The 16,207-nt window shown below is 40.1% G+C and overlaps 1 protein-coding gene across 3 annotated transcripts in view; it reads left to right on the top strand.

Annotated features, from left to right (window-relative positions):
- LYN (LYN proto-oncogene, Src family tyrosine kinase) overlaps positions 1-12,967 on the top strand; it is a gene marked incomplete at both ends in the record, with an annotated part of 33,585 nt that extends 20,618 nt beyond the window's left edge. For all 3 annotated transcript variants that reach the window (XM_081996274.1, XM_081996272.1, XM_081996273.1), the window contains 3 exons: positions 5,539-5,692; positions 7,466-7,597; positions 12,765-12,967. In XM_081996274.1, the coding sequence (XP_081852400.1) occupies positions 5,539-5,692; positions 7,466-7,597; positions 12,765-12,967 (489 nt within the window). The remainder of the gene's footprint in view (positions 1-5,538; positions 5,693-7,465; positions 7,598-12,764) is intronic.
- Between the last annotated feature and the right edge of the window lie 3,240 nt (positions 12,968-16,207).

Here is a 16,207-nt window from a genome sequence, read left to right as displayed (position 1 = left end):
TTAAAATGTGACTTTTTCTCAACAATTTTCAGTTGCCTGATATACAGGCTTTACACCCTCTTCACAGACAAATAGTCATGTGAAGATGAACTCTTTTTGAGATCTCTGTGATCGTGAAGTGTATTTTCTTTTATATTTTATTTTCTTTTATATTTTATTTTCTTTTATATTTTATTTTATATTTTATATTTTATTTTATATTTTATATTTTATTTTATATTTTATATTTTATATTTTATTTTATATTTTATTTTATATTTTATTTTATTTTATATTTTATTTTATATTTTATTTTATGTCTAGACGTTATTGAAAGGAACCTGGTTTTGCTTAATCCCAGACCAAAGACAGCCTTGTCCAGATCAATAACATGTGTCTGCTTCAAACCTTTCAAAACTGCACAGTGTTTTTGGTGAGGCTTTTCCCCAGCCTCTCTCTCCCCAGAACTGAGAATAACAAAATTTAAGGCAGTGTGAACCTCAGGATATGCTCCGTTATTTCCTCTGCTTAAACTTCACCAGCAGGATGCTCCCTCCTACCCTAAGTGCTTTGCACTCATTTCCAGTCTGGTTTTTGGGCTGCTGTACCTGCTTTGGCAGGATCATCCCGCCGAGCCCTGGGCCTGAGCTGGTGGGCGGCCGAGAGCATCTCTGAGGTCACTGTCCCCAACCCGCCGAGCAAAGGATGAGGGATGCAGCCGAGATGGTCATGGCTGGACCCTCAGGGGCAGTATCCCAGCCCCAAGGAGTGAGCGCAGCCATTCAGCCCCACTTGTCTCGCAGACAGCGGCGATACAGACGGAATTTTGAAGCTGCTTTTATGAACAAATCCCTGCCTTTACTGTCTGCGGTTTCATGTGTAGTTTTATAGTATGGATCCTGAAAAGAGTAAAAAGCCACATCTGCCAACACAAAGGGAAGCCTTTTAAAAGCATACCTAAACCATCTCTAAGTAACCACTTCTACATGAATCTCATTTAAAATATAGATAAAATAGGGCTGGAGAGGATTAGGGAAGTTCTTAGCCTGGTTGTTTCTCAATATCGTGGAAATTGAAGGTCATGTCCTTTTGGGTTTTTTCCCCCGAGTTGACTTCATTTGTAACTAAATAAAAACTGGGCTTGACTTTGAATACTGATTCATCACATGCATTTTTTTCCCCATTTTGCTTGCCTGCTTTGCAGGTGAGTGAGGATGTGTGAGTTTGGATCTACTGATAGTTTTCAGGTGTCTCATAAGCCACCCATGAAAACTGTCCTAACCCAGTTCTTTCCCTTTTCCATCCTGTGTTCTTACCCCTTTGTCATTCACGTTAACCACATGTGCATCACTGGCCCTTTCAGTCAAGACTGAAGCAAAGGCAGGCATTTAAAAAGTTCTGTGTAGTACCTGCATGTAGTCTTCTCCATCATTTAATTTAATCATTAATTTAATGTGAATGTTTTCCTTGGTCTTGTCCTGTTGCTAATGGACCTCTGGTTTCCCCGCTTATACTTATTATTTGTAGCACTTTTTGTGGGTGGGCTCTTCTGCTTTTTGTCACATTGGGGTATTTTTTTATACTTTGTAATTTGACTTTATCATTTTTGGGTGTTTCTGACCATGTAAGATTTGGCCAAATTTTTCTCATCAGACACTGTCTTTACAATACGTGTGGTTTGCACTTGCGCTTGTAATTGCTGGTGTTTTTGATGGTGTGGTTATTCCTGAGACTTTTTTTCCCACGAGGTTGCACCTGTCGGCACTCTAAGTTGTTTAAAATTTGCTTTCCTGAAAAAGATATAAATCATCATATTTGGCCATTCTTTCATTCCCTTTCATTTTTATTCCACTTTGTTTCTTGATCCCTGTCACTTAGTTTTCCTTCTCAACATGATACAATGCATTCTCAGCATGACATAAAAACAACCTATCAGGCTGACCCTAAGCAAACCCATCTGGCCTCTTTAGTATTCCACATTTTTATGTATAGCCTAGAAATGCACAAGCGGAATCCATTACACGTGTTGCTGTAACCCCCGCTGCCCCGCATGAAGAAACAGCATTGCAACCTGTGTGTAAAAGATGGCTTGTTTGAAATAACTGTTGCAAAAGAGGATCACAGACCTTGAAATGGAAGTTGAAATTAAGCATGTCTGAGTTCAAAAACAGAGCTATGAAGGAATCCAGAACTTCTCCTGCTTGGGTTTTTTTTGCGGGGAATGGGGAGGGGGGGAAGCTGAATTTCACCTTTTGGAAAAAAGCACAGAACTGCCCATCCCTCTACGTGCTGTTTCATGTCAGCTGTGATGTTTCACCAACGAAGCCTGTGAGTTGTGACCAAGTGACCTTTTCAGAAGGTGTAGCTCTTCTGTGACAGTAGTGTCCCCTCCTGAAACGCTGGTTTATTAGGTTTTCCCTCCCTGCTTCAAAGTCCTCTGCTGCTTTGGCCGCTTTCTCCAAACACCTTCAGAAGCTGGGAAAAAAAAAAGGGGGGGGGGGTCAGAAAGTAGGGAACACATGTTTTCAAAGTAACACTGTTTGCTCCATGCTTTTGTTACCATTTTCTTTCAGGATTTTGAAAGAATTTTATACCTATTTGTGAAATGACCCACAAGTGTTCCAGACAGTTAAGTAATTACCCTGTTTTATGGGTAGAAAGAGCAGAAACGGAGAGGACAGAGCACTGCCAGCTGAAATCACACCCTAAATGGGTTGACAGAGCTGTCTGCAGAACTGTGGCTCCAAGTCATTCATTTATTGCGTGACTTTCAGCTGAAGCTTTACAGTATGGAGGCTGTCTTGTAGAGTGATTTATTTCTTCCAGGAGCTAATGAGTTACTCATCATTCTCAGCCTGGACACATAATTCCTAGTATTCAGAGGTTGGTTGGTTTTAAAAGGATTTAACTTGGATATTTCTAGAAGCATGTCAGTAGTTCATTAAACGTGAAGGGGAAACTGCTCCCTTCTTGGTGGTAACAGTTGTATAGGCAGAATCCTCTCTTAAAGGCCACAAAACATATTCCAGAAGCCCAAATTATCTTTCCCAGCCTGCTCCTGAGTAGTAGTTACAAGTAGCCGAACAGTCTTGACAGGTAACAATGATCATTAAAAGAGACGGAAAAAGGCTTTAATTTTCTTTTGTTCCCATGATTTTCTCTACAGTTAACATATCATTTGGCAATGAAAAGCCTGCAATTATAATAAAGAGTTATCATGTGGGCTCTGGCACCCATTCCCTTGATAAAAAAATCCTCCTTTTTATTTTTCTTTTTCCACAAGCAAAGGTTTAATGTGACCAGATGTGTGAATTCAGTTGTCCAGTTGCTGTGTTTCCCCTCCCTCTACCATTCAAAATTCCTTGCCCATTATTCTTTTCCTAGTTGGGAATTTTTTGTGTGCCCAAATGGTTGTACATACATGGCTTCTTTGAATTTCTCCGATTCAACACAGTCTAAACCATTGTCTAGGAATTTCACGGAAATGTAGTTTGTATTTGCTGAAAACAGTGGATTGTTTGATGTCACATTCTTCGTTTGTGACTAAGCAGATGATGACTTCAGTGAGTCTGGCACAAATAAGAGGAAATAAAATGGTCTTTCCAATGGCTTTGCTTGGTTGGGTTTGGAAACGAAATATCGCCATCATGAATGTCTCTGTTGTGAAGTGGTGGTTCTTTTCCCAGCCAGCAGTTTGCCCAAATGTTAAATCTGTGCAGGGAAGTAGGAGGGAAGTTGATTCCTTTGTGATGGTTGATGTATTTTTAGTGACGTTAGCAGACCTGTCTGCATTTTGGTCGTATCTGCCAAGCTGGCCAGTCCAATCTCAGCATTGATCTTACAGCAAAAACTTTCCTTTCATCTCTTATTCCTCCCCAAACCCAAGTAATGGCATGGGGAGGAGAGGCAGAGCCAGCTCGGAATCAAATACTACTCTTCTATTTTGTCTGGAAGTAAGTCTCTAATAAGACACTCTGTGGCAATTACTCACTGGTAGCTGCTTCCTTTATTATGAAACGTCTTACTGATTTCTAGAAAATGTGAAATGCAGGTGTTCTTCATTCTCTTCATCACTGGAGTTTCTTTCTGGTTTAGGGTGAGAACCCCCCTGCGTTGTGCAAAGGCAATGTAACACTCTGCTCTGAAGAATAATATATCTGTATGTAAGAAGAGGTTTGCAGTGGAAGGAGGTGGGAGGGCAAGTGGCTCTATTTTTCCACTGCCTAAACTCAAAAAGAGGAACAAAAGACCGTGTGGTTTTGTGTTGTAAGTGGTAGCAGTGTGTGCCTTCGCAGTACCCCTCCGGGACTTTTTAAAAATGGATAAGCAGAAGTGATGATGTTGTCTTTAAAATTTGGTCAGGTGCTCCTGCCTGCTTTACTGCACCTCTGCCGCTGCGAAGGGATCCGTGCACTTGTCTTCTCCTGACCAGCACAGGAGAAGGACCCTTACTGCTTTGCTGCTGCTTCGTTAGCAAATGCGAGAGGTCGTGCGTTCCTCGAACCCTGTGGCCGAGAGTGAGCTGCCTGTCACCCACCCACAGACATCCTGGAGAGGTCCCTGCGGCGCAGGCTGGACTGTGGGCCTGGCCTGGGGATGATCCATCACTAGAGTCTCACAAAGAAGAGAAAAACTGATGGCTTGCAAGCACCGGGTTTATTTTTTTTTTCCTAGCTCCTCTTAAACTTTTGGACAGAATAAAATCTACACGTTTTATTGCTCTGAGTTTAGAAACTATTCTTTCAGTTTCTTTTTTTTTTTTCTGAAAAGTAAAATGTTTTTCTGGGCAAATACTGAAAAAATCATCCCCAGTGCATATTTTGAGGACATTAATCATCTTTAATTTGGTTTGGAAATTAATTTGGGCTGCTGAAATACAAATTAAATTTACTTATGATAGTATCTGAGAGATGGCTGTTGCCAAACACTCCTCATGTATGAACAAGTACATGTTTTTATAGAAGAAAATAAAGTTGTTTGCCCCCTCTTAATAATTGTTTCCTGATTGTCCAGGCCTATACTGGGTAAATAGAAAGTTGTTGTGTTTTGTTTTTTTTTTAACTCTATCAGCACTGTTGCTTCATCAATCCTTAAAAGAACATCTGTATCTTGTTTAACTTACCAATTCTTTCCATTTTCTTAGTATTTGGAAAATAAACTGGTTAATTCTTTCCATTTTCTTAGTATTTGGAAAATAAACTGGTTAATAATTTGGGGAGGAGGATGTTTTAGGAGAAATCTTAGGAACATTTGAATTAAGATTTTGTTTCAGGAAATGTTTCTAATACATATCTCTAATCCTGACAGCTGTTATTCACCCAAACAATTCTTTTGAAGCTACTACTGTAAGTATAGTTTTGCAGGACTGGATCTACACATAGGTTTTCCATGGCAATCACCCTTTCCTTGCTTCCATCTAAAAAAATGCTCCAAAGATACTGGTAATGAATAAATGGATGCGGCTTTGCTGATAACCTTGAAAGAACAGAGAGGTCAGACCTGCTGATGGTGTTGTGTGGTGCTGAAATATCAAAATAGTTGTTGTTGCTTTGGTTACAGATTGCAGAAGGGATGGCATACATAGAAAGAAAAAATTATATCCATCGAGATTTGAGAGCAGCGAATGTTCTGGTTTCGGACTTACTGATGTGCAAAATTGCTGATTTTGGACTAGCGAGAGTCATTGAAGACAACGAATATACAGCAAGGGAAGGTATGTATTTTTATTTTTGTCTTTAAAACTTCAGCCTCTGGGAGGCAGTGAGGCTGTATCTAACAGGAATATGGTCAGCAAGGACAGAAAATGCCATGATAACTTCCTAGAGGCAGCATTCTAATGCCAACAACTTCAAAAAAGAATAAGGAAACAAATAACCTTTGTGTGCTCCCCAGGCTTTTTGAAAAGTTTGTTTTAAATAAATGTGAAGAACAAAGAAAATTGAGAGTACTTAACTGCACAGGTTTTCTGAATTGAACAAGTTAATTGCACAGCCACAGCTTCCATCCCACTGAATTAAATGCCAAGAAAATATGTTCTTATTTTCTCTTCACATCTTTCAATGCCATATGCACCTCCTTTCACTTAGGGAAAGGAAGGAGCCCTGGGGCTTGTAGTTGCTGGTAACAAGAAAACTTTTAGCAGAACTTGTCATCTTTTGAAGCTGCTTTAGAAGCTGCAGCCTTGATTTGCATGTTCAGCAGCATTGCTGCTACGTGCAGGGACGTTGGAGGGCTGGGTCATGGCTCTGTGCAGTACAGGGGCGGAAGGTAACATCACAGCAGGGTCAGGACCAGCAAGAGGAGAAATCATACCATGAAAGATGTTTGTCTGGGCCACATGTGTGTTGCTAATGTTGTCAATGATCTTTTCAAGAAGTGTGTAGTCAGTTTGCTGCAGTGAAAGGTTTTTATTTATGCTTCCGTGCAGAGATTGCATTAGGATAACTTTTCTGAGCAGGGTTGTTGGCTGGCTTTCCCCCTCTTGTTTTAAAGACAGCATGTCATATTTTCACACAGCCTGGATGGAAACTGTGGTAATGTAGGACAAGAGTGGAAGAAGTAAGATATGAGGAGGAAAGAGAACAATGCGCTACAGTTGAGATTAAAGGAAGATGAGCTATTCAGCAGTCCCTGGGTAACAGTAATTCAATAGATCAGAGGCAAGGGTCTGATTAAGCGGTTTTCAGAGGTACAGAACCTGTATCTGTGTTTTTTAGCTCGCTCTGGACATTGTATATTGATTAAATGAGTGTTTCAGGTATAAATTCTTTATGCTGAGTTTCTTTGATGTGTTTTCTGCCATTCAGAAAAGTTCCCTAGTTTACCTGGTGTTTTGTGCCAGAATGATAGAGCAGGCTAAAAAGGGCATAGAGAGAAGCTGCTTGTATTACTCTTTGTTGTCCGAAGAGCTCATGTAATATTCCCCAACAAAGGCTGCTTGAACTTTTCTTATTTAACTGGAAGGAGTTTGCTTTTATATGGGGTTTTCTGGATTCAGTTAATTAGACAGGAAAGACGGTATTTTAAGATATGACTTTTTAAGATGTGACTTGCTGCTGCTTTTGCATCTATGGCTGAATGTGAAATGCGTTGAAGTGTATGTTGAAACTAGACCTACTTTCTTTAAAACAGGAAAAGTCAGTTAAAGACTTGAGAAGTTCTGGATGATGGGAATTGTAGGATTGTTGCCTGACCACTAGGCAGAAGGGAAAATAGTGACTGTAATTTTAGCAAAAATTCACCATAGCTAGGAATCAAAAGGCACTATCTAACTTTCGGCATCTTATTTGCACCTCTGACATAGGACATGCAGTGCGACAACATGCATATTGCAGCACATATCTGCTGATAACTCTTGGAGAGGGGGAGCTGCTGGTAACTTTCCTAATTTAGGGGTATCGTAGGCAAATTGTTAAAGACTTTTTAATGACTTAATATCGAGTGTTTAAATTTGCCTTTGACTGATTGAGACTGTACTTTTTTTCAGGTGCAAAATTCCCTATTAAATGGACAGCACCAGAGGCAATTAACTATGGATCTTTCACCATTAAATCCGATGTATGGTCATTCGGGATTCTCCTGTATGAAATCGTTACATATGGAAAGATTCCTTATCCAGGTATGGTCGTCTGTTTGTACCGTTCCTCTCTACTTATTCTTCGGTGTTAAAAAGCAAAGAAAATATGCAGGGAAAGAGCTGGCATCTGACAGTAGCGACAGTGATTTGGAAAACGTCTTGCAGGTAATGTTACTGCTTTGAAAGCTTACAGTCACCGTATGTGTAAAGCATCTCTGGGGAAAATTTTTGCAAACCATGAACACGTAGTCATTTTTATATACACAAAAGGTGTTACAGCTGCAGCAAATGCTGCATCGTTGCAGAGCCCGGCTTTGCAGTCAGCAGCACAGTCCCATAGCGAGGATGCAGTGCTACAAGTTCTAACGGTGCAGTGTAAGCTACTGGGGTTTTCAATATCATAATATGTGAAAGTACCAAGAAAGCCTGTTTTCACAAGCAAATAGGCTGTAATAATTTGTCAGTGTTAGCTAACCTAAACAAATATGAAAGCAGACCCTAAAGCAGTGTTGACGTACTGCTAGGAATATCTACTCTTCGTTGTTCCATATGGTTCAGGTACGAGACTATGGAGGAGTACATCAATTGTGGCTGCATTAAGTAACTGTGAAACGGTTATGTGCTTCATGTTTCATTTTTCTTTCTGTTAAACAAAATGCATATTAACATTTCCAGCACACAGAGACAGCTTGTATGAAGGCTATTTTTATGCACACAAAATTGTCACATCTTAGGCATAGCTGATTAACTCTGAGCAGCAGACTGCATTCATTTAAGCTTACTGAGGTTATGGAAAATTGACTTAAATTCTCTTATCTTGTGGGCAAATGGGGGAAGTACAGCCATATTCACCTGTACTGCACATCTCATAGATGGAGTAACTTCTGAGAAGAACCCTTAGGATCCTGCAGTTTACAGGCAGAAAAGGAAGAGCAGATATTTCATCCAAGCAAAGCTTTCCCAGCACTTCCAGTGCAGCAGTTCTTGCTGTTTAAACAGTGAAAACATTTTCACCACCACTTTGTGAGCAGCTGGAATTCAGTGTCCTGAACTGCCAGAGGCAGCAAAGGGGCAGACCCGAGTTCCTGAAATGACAGTAGGCTCAACACCTCTGGGCACAGGGAGACCAGATCTCCCGTGAGACTTGGGCAGTGGGGAAGGGGTGATGGTGACCGACGTCACACTATGTTCTGGAAGACCGTATCAGCTTTCTGTACAAGAGGTAGAGCCAAACCAGGCATTCTCATTGCTTGGTAAGGCTCCAGTCCAGGAAAGCACTTAACCACAAGAGCAGCCCCCTTAAACTTCTAAAGGTGATAAAGCTGCTTGCACAGGAGCTAAGTGTTTAAACATATGCTTTGGGTTGGTTTTTAGGTAAGGACTATAAAATATGTGACTGAGTAGCAGGTCCTCCCAAAGCTATTCTAAACACTGCTCATGTCCCCAGGAAGGATCAGAGGGGAGTTGTATGCAGCCGAGTAACGCATGGTTCTTCCAACAGTCGGGATACCTTTTTTCCCGTTAGCACATGCCTGTGTACGCAGACAGTTCCCTACACTGAGCTGGGCTCACAAGGTTATTTCTGGATGCCTTGAAAATTGTCCTCCCCTGAGCAAGCCTACGAGCTCACCTGGAAAGTAGCACTACAAAAATACAAAACCAATCCAATACTTAATTCTGCAGCTAAGTCTGCTCTCTCTCTTTACCTCTGTAAAACATATAATCTTTTCATTTTAAGAACAAAATCAATCTGTACAGCAGACACGGTACTGCTGTGGGAAAATACCTCTTCTAGGGGAAGTCTGGGCAATATTTTTTTTTTAATATGGGAGCATTTTTATGAGCACCATGAATAGGCCATACACTGTGGGTTCATTTGTCAACCAGCAATTAGAAGTGGAAGCCTCTTGACTGGAAGATTTTAATAGTTTGCAGGCATTGCTTGCATTAAAGTGGAAGAGGGATATATGTCTATTTTAAATAGAAGCATAAATTGAAATAGCCTATTAGACTGAAAGTTGATACTGAAGAATCAGAAGGACAGCAAAATAAATGGGTGACCAATTTACTTTACATGAAGAGATGCGACAGGTTTGGGCAAGTTACCCCAGCATGGCAAGAGTAACCTGGTGATACGTTGTAACCAGCAGCCACTGAAAAGAAACAGTAAATTGATTTTTCAGTTCTAATAGGAATGCTTCAAAATACTATTTTCAATTATTAACCAGCTCCAGCAACTAGAGAGTATTCAGCATAAAGCTGCATATAAAACAGTTTGAGTTTAAACTGGCAAGTAGTTAATAACTGAAGAAAATCTAGGCGAGCAACTTGGTAGGAAGCATTTCCAGATGAGAAACCTGGAGCTTTTGTGATCTTTGTTTTTAAATTCCAACAGCTGTTTCTGTTGCTGAGAAACTCAAAGCAGTTAGGGGGATTATAGTTTCAGGAACTACCTCTGAAATATGAAACAAATATCTGATTCTCTGGGCAAATACATTGAACTGGTTGTTAAAACTAATTTTCAGGTGATTATATAGTATGTCAAATACTGGCAACATCCATACTTGCGTTCCAATTATGTCTGCTGCTCTTCACAAGATATGCCACTTTCTGTACCATGAGTTTCTTCCTCCGTACCACTGTGCTCACATCATTTCCCTGGGCTCTAATGTGAGGAAATATGTCTCTATCTGTGAAGCTGAACAGGTACCACAGCATAAATTAACAGACATTTATCAAACCTTTAGAGCTAATGTCGTTTGCTAGCATTTAAGAAGATATAAGTGTAACAAATATGCATGTGCGATATATATCTTTTACTGCTCAGGATGTAGTTTTGATGAGACAGGTAATTCTCTAGCCACACAAAAAATAAAAATAATTTAAAAAAAAAGGAAGAGTTAAACAAGTAGCTATTTTGAGAATACTACTTGGACTGTGGTATAGACAGGTGAGCCTTTTTATTTTAAATAAACCCTGAAACATATGCAAGTATGTTCATGACATATTTACTATAGAATACTGATAGAAGTCTTTCCATTTTTGTCTTGTGAACTTAAGTGGTTGTTTAACAGATAGATTTCCTGCAGGTTAGCTGAAGCACGGGCTTTTTCCTTGATGTTCAGAATGTAGCAATCAGTCTTGCAGAGAGCAGGTCCAAACACAATCCTATAAAATACTTAAACGCACAGGATGAGCCCTGTTCTGCACAAAAGCCCAGCAGCAGCAGTCCTTATGTAGCAGCACACAACTAAGACTTGGCATAGTATGAATAACTATTTTACTGCATACATTATATACAATCCATTTCTTTAAGTTCAAGCAGTCAGATCACTGTTCTCTAAAAAATGCTTTATTGCCTTCCTATATTTATTTTGTCTTTATATAACAGCAATTCCTTACTCTATGACAACATGCCATTCCACTGCTACCTTCAAAATACTTTTTTTCTACACGCGAATGCAGTATTAGCTCAGGAAAACTTCACTCCTCCTTCCAAAGAGGAACTGAAAATACAGAAGATGTGCCCAAAGTAAGCACTCTGATCCAGACTCAGATTACATGGCTGATGGCATTTCTAGAATAGGTTAAAGCCAAAAGGCTTGAACTGAAGTCAACTATATGATCTCTAGTCATCCTGAATGATCAAAGTAGTTACAGCGGATAAAGTTGTCATTTGGTTGTAATTTAAATGTGTTCTTGCCTGCCAAGTGGCTTAAATCATAACTTTAGTAGTCAGATAACATGTACAAAGATCTGCACAGTCTGCAGCAACAGAGCTGCAACAGTCACCAAGTACCGGGGGAGCACCACATCTGCATCTCTGCTGCTGACCTTGCTTGGAGCTGGACCCATCCTGCCTCCTCTCAGGAGAGTGTAGCTGCTCTCCCCTCACCTCTGGGGAACTGGTGTACGCAGGAGCAGTGAATGTCACACATGCACCTGACCAGAGGCCAACTTGCCTGAGAAAACCATGAGCAACTGTAGTCTGAGGCAGAACTATGCCATGTGGAGCATTTAGCCTGAGGAGTGGACAGCGGCTGTGGGGTCTGGAATACTCTTCTCAAAAGAGAAAGTCTTCACTGGTGGTAGCAAATCTCTAGGCTGAAGCACAGGTGCTTCTGGCATGCCCAGTCATCGGAAGAAACAGCATTCACTGGAGTACAGAAAGATTAGAGTCTGTGTCCTGGAGAAGGTAATCCTGGCACAATTACTCCACTGGGTTGCATAAGATTTGCAGAAGAAGGGACAAGCCAAAAGGCGAATTTTTGGGTAGGAAGTGGTGAGCCTTTTTGTTATCCCTGGCATAGCTGACCTTCTGAGAGTAGGTGTCAAAATCATTCTGTGAACCAATCTCTCGAGGATTTTAAAAAGGGCGGTGAGGGGATGGGTTAAAAAAAGAGAGGAGGAGGACGGAGTCCAAGGCAGGACCCTCTCACATGATGTTAGTTGGCATGTGAGGCTCAGGATGCACTGCTGGTAGTTGCAGTTCTTATCCTCTGAAGAAAAACTGTAACAGGGAAACAAAGTAAAGCTCAGGACAGCTGGCTGGGTGGTTTTGCACAACAGGAATAGGACAAGGAAGAGGAAGGGGAAGTTGCCAGTTACAAGTAATGATATCATGAGTAACTGTGTCCAGTATCTTGCAATCAATCAGCAGCAATTACGCAAAAGCTGACGTGGAAGAAAATCTGAAAGTGTGTTACTACATTGGGCAGGGTGACTGCCAGCATGCTCTAACAGGTAGGCTGCTCTCCATCTCAGCATGGATGGGGTCTACAGCAAGCAGGTTAGAAGCTCTGCAGCTAGAGACAAAGGCTGATGTCAGAGTGGGCTTTTGCTGTGAGTCTCACCACTGCTGGAAGTGGAACAAACAGTGGCTGGACTGGTCAGAGGAACAGAATGGAGCTGGTTCTGGAGACAAGAATTATGCTCTCTCCTACAGCCTTGTTAGACTTGGCACTAAAGGGATTGCTACGCTCACCTGGGGAAAAAGAAGTCTTCCCCCCAGCATTTTCAGAGCAAGTCTCTTGGTACTGATGCACACCTCGACTTTGTTTATTGAAATCATATTAGTAGCTACCATTAATAAGTAGCAATAGTCTTGTGTTATTGGGTGAAGATCTTTAGAGTGACGTAAATAAAAAAGAAAATATAATTTCTTTAGGAATTGTGATAATTTCATTAAAACTTTCTTTTTTTGTCGAAGGTATGAGCAATTCAGATGTGATGGTTGCTCTTCAGCGCGGGTACCGAATGCCACGCATGGAAACCTGTCCAGCTGAGCTTTACGATATCATGAAAACATGCTGGAAAGACAAAGCAGAAGAGAGGCCAACATTTGATTATCTACAGAGCGTGCTTGATGACTTCTACACAGCAACAGAAGGGCAGTATCAACAACAGCCATAGAACAAAGAACACTTTTTCTATTGACATGGATCATTGGCACAGACTGTTATTTGGACAGACTGCTCTAATTACTTCATGAGTTTGGATGTCTTAACTGAGTGTGGAAGCTGAAATGCTGAAGGAAAGAGTAATTCTGCAGAGAAATAATAATGTTTTTGTTTCACTAAGACAATTGAAGTTCTCTAAAGCTTGAAGTTCTCCTTAAATGCTCTGTGTTTTGCATCTGCAGAAACATTCCAAAGCAAGCAGGCTTTTTGAGGTGGGTAGGGAGAAGGAAGGAAAACGATCATGCACTGGTGCAGTTTGACAGCTTCTTAGGATCTCAATCATGCAATACATGAAAAGGATACCTTTGTAAAAGGGGCAAGAAGATGCATAAACAGCTGTTTTCAAAAGAATAAGTCATGAAGGAGAACTTAGATTTAAGATATAGTGATGTTCTTAACTCATCTTTTTTGAAATACAGCATATTGTGAAAATTATTTTTATATCCTTGTTATTTCACATTAGTATCTGGAGTACTGCTATTTCTAAATGGTGTCATGGTTTCCTTTAAGGAAGGGTTATGTATGTAATTCTTTACACTGAAGATGATTCTGTTTTACTGCTGTATTACTCATACTAAATTTAAAATCATTTTCAAAGCATTGCACAGCCATCACAGATGCAGAAGTGCAGTAGGAACACACATGCAGAAGCAGCAGCACACCTAGCTCTATGTTCAATCTTCGGTTTCCCATGAGGCCAAAGTCATCTGAAGTCCATGGGAAAGCACAGGAGTTTGAAGGAGGTTAATACTTTCATTGCAGTTGCTGAGACTGTTACCAGTGAAAATATTTTAATCTTAATTTTTAATCCTCTGTGATTATTCAAGAATATTCCTTATGGTTTTGCTGCTTTAATCAACTAACCTAAAACCTGTTTTAAAGCTAAAACTATCTCTAGCACTATCAAAAACAATTTGTGGAAATATGCAGTAAGAAAGATATCAATTACCTTGCAGTGACACTATATGTTTATTGCTCAGTATTTAATTCATAAAAGTGAATGCAGTTTGCTAAGCTCTACATATTGAATGGTTCTATCAATCAAATTACTTACCAAAATAGCTGAGCTAGTGCAATTGCAATGTAACTACAGTGTAGATCACTTTTCTTTTTCCCCAGAGTGACACTGGTTCTTAAACCTGAAACCCAGTAGATCTTTGCTACCCCTCAGCCCAATTATTTAGGCAGATGGTACTTTGCAGAAGCTTAAAACCCTTTTGGCAAAGCCTCAGTGTGCCTGCAGTTGAAGTTCAGTAGCATGAATATTCATTGCTTTTCTTTTCCATTGGCTTCCTTCAGTCAAACTGTGCAGTTTAAGCAGGCTATCAGTTAAATATGTAAATAGTTTCTATTGTATGGTGATTTTTAATTTTAATAAACACTTAATCTGAAGCAAGTTGTATGGTAGTAATTTGAGACAGAACAAATAGCTGATGTTCTATCCAGAGTGGTAGCTTCATGTGGAACAGGGGAACATCTGTTCATCACCACTAATAAGATTAATGGATTCTGCTTTCCTTATATCCATTCAGCTTTCAGAAGATGAAAGGGACCAAACTAGCCATTTCTGCATCCTTGTTAGGGTTTCTTTTTGGGCTGGAGGGCAGAAAGAGAAGTCATCACTCCTCAGCTGACTTTACAGCAGCTTCTCAAAAGTCTTTAATGTAATAGCACCACAGTCCATTTGGAAAACATTAGTTAAGAATTGATCAGTGCTTCACTACAGGCTTCATTTTACTTTGCAAGGGGGAAGGAAAAAAGCTTAAGATAATGTAACCTTGTCTTTCAAATGATTTCTTGTAGCCATCCAAAGAGCTCTGGGAAGTAGGGCAGAACACAGAAACAGCACTTGCTCAGGAAATAAGAGGTCATAGTTAGTGTTCCATGAACTTGCTAACATACACACTCAGACAAGTGACAGACTGTCAAGGTGTAGCACTAGATCCATTTGAAATGGTGTTACAGAAAGTTTCCAGGACTCCCCTGTTCTGTTTGAATATTGCTGTTCTTAAAGCAACTTGTGCATAACAGCTTTCTTGTTCAAAACTCAGTGTATTGTAACACTACACCAAAATATTTAATAGCCAGAATAGTTTGTGTGGGAGTAGAATAGTATTTTAGAAATTCTACCCTGGAGGGATTATAGGCCTTTAGAACTACTGGAGCCAGATAACCTATATTTAACAGAAGCAGTTCAAAACATGAGAACAGCTCTGGCTCAAGTGTTACATCTCCAGCCTGGCTAAAGACGTGTCAGAGCAATTACTTATCATTGCATTTGCACAGCCCTACCCAAAACTCGAAAGACCTGGCAAGAACAGTCACACCAGAGAAGGGCTGTTCTCAGTGTCATGCAGGAAGGCTGCACCACCTAGTGTCTCTACTGGCAGGGCAAGGTTCTTGCTCTGAACTGGGTCCCCTTTCACTACAGGAAACAGCATGACAGGGACTGATCCATTTACTTACAGATTCTGCCTTGTTCTGAAGCAATCCTCCAGCACTTACAGGCATGGTACTTTCACAGTAGTTAAAAAAACCTCTCACCCTCACTGACTGAAATGGATCTAAGAAAGCTATTCCAAGTTTTATCACACTCTAGTCTTCCTTCTGTGAGTTCCTAGATAAAGGTAAGTAATATAATCAGGGCTATGATTCTTTCAACCCAAGATCATCATATGTCAATCACTATGGTCATTTGGCCTTTGAAAGTTTATGATCTTTCTTTGTCTTGATTTCACTGATTTTCTCACCTTCATAAAATGAAGTCAGAGCTTAATTTAGCAATTGAAAAATTTATTAGAAACCAATTTTTCAAAGTTTAATGCATATTCTTAGTGTAAATTCAAATTATATTAAAACAAGTTCCTTTACAAAGCCAAGTTAGCTGAAAAACAGCAAGGGGCCAGATGAGAGACCTCATTTTGTTGCCACTTTTAGCAATTTGCTCAGTTTCATCCCAAAATGGCAGTCTCCAGGTAAAAGCCAGAATATTAACTGAAGAACCAGGTTATTTTAACTACTTGAGATGAAGCTTACATGCCATCTGATTTCTAAGAGTCAACTAAATACTTAATTTTAAAAGGTAATGGGCAGCAGATGAGGAACACCCCACTTTGCATGAATCACACATTTGTCAGTATAGAAAACCATGATAGCAGTTACTCAAGAATTAAAATCATACATATTTCTCAAA

This window comes from Phaethon aethereus (genome assembly GCF_964289735.1).
Source record: "Phaethon aethereus genome assembly, chromosome: 2".
NCBI classification, from domain to species: Eukaryota; Metazoa; Chordata; class Aves; order Phaethontiformes; family Phaethontidae; genus Phaethon; species Phaethon aethereus.
This window is presented reverse-complemented; position numbering and strand designations above follow the sequence as displayed.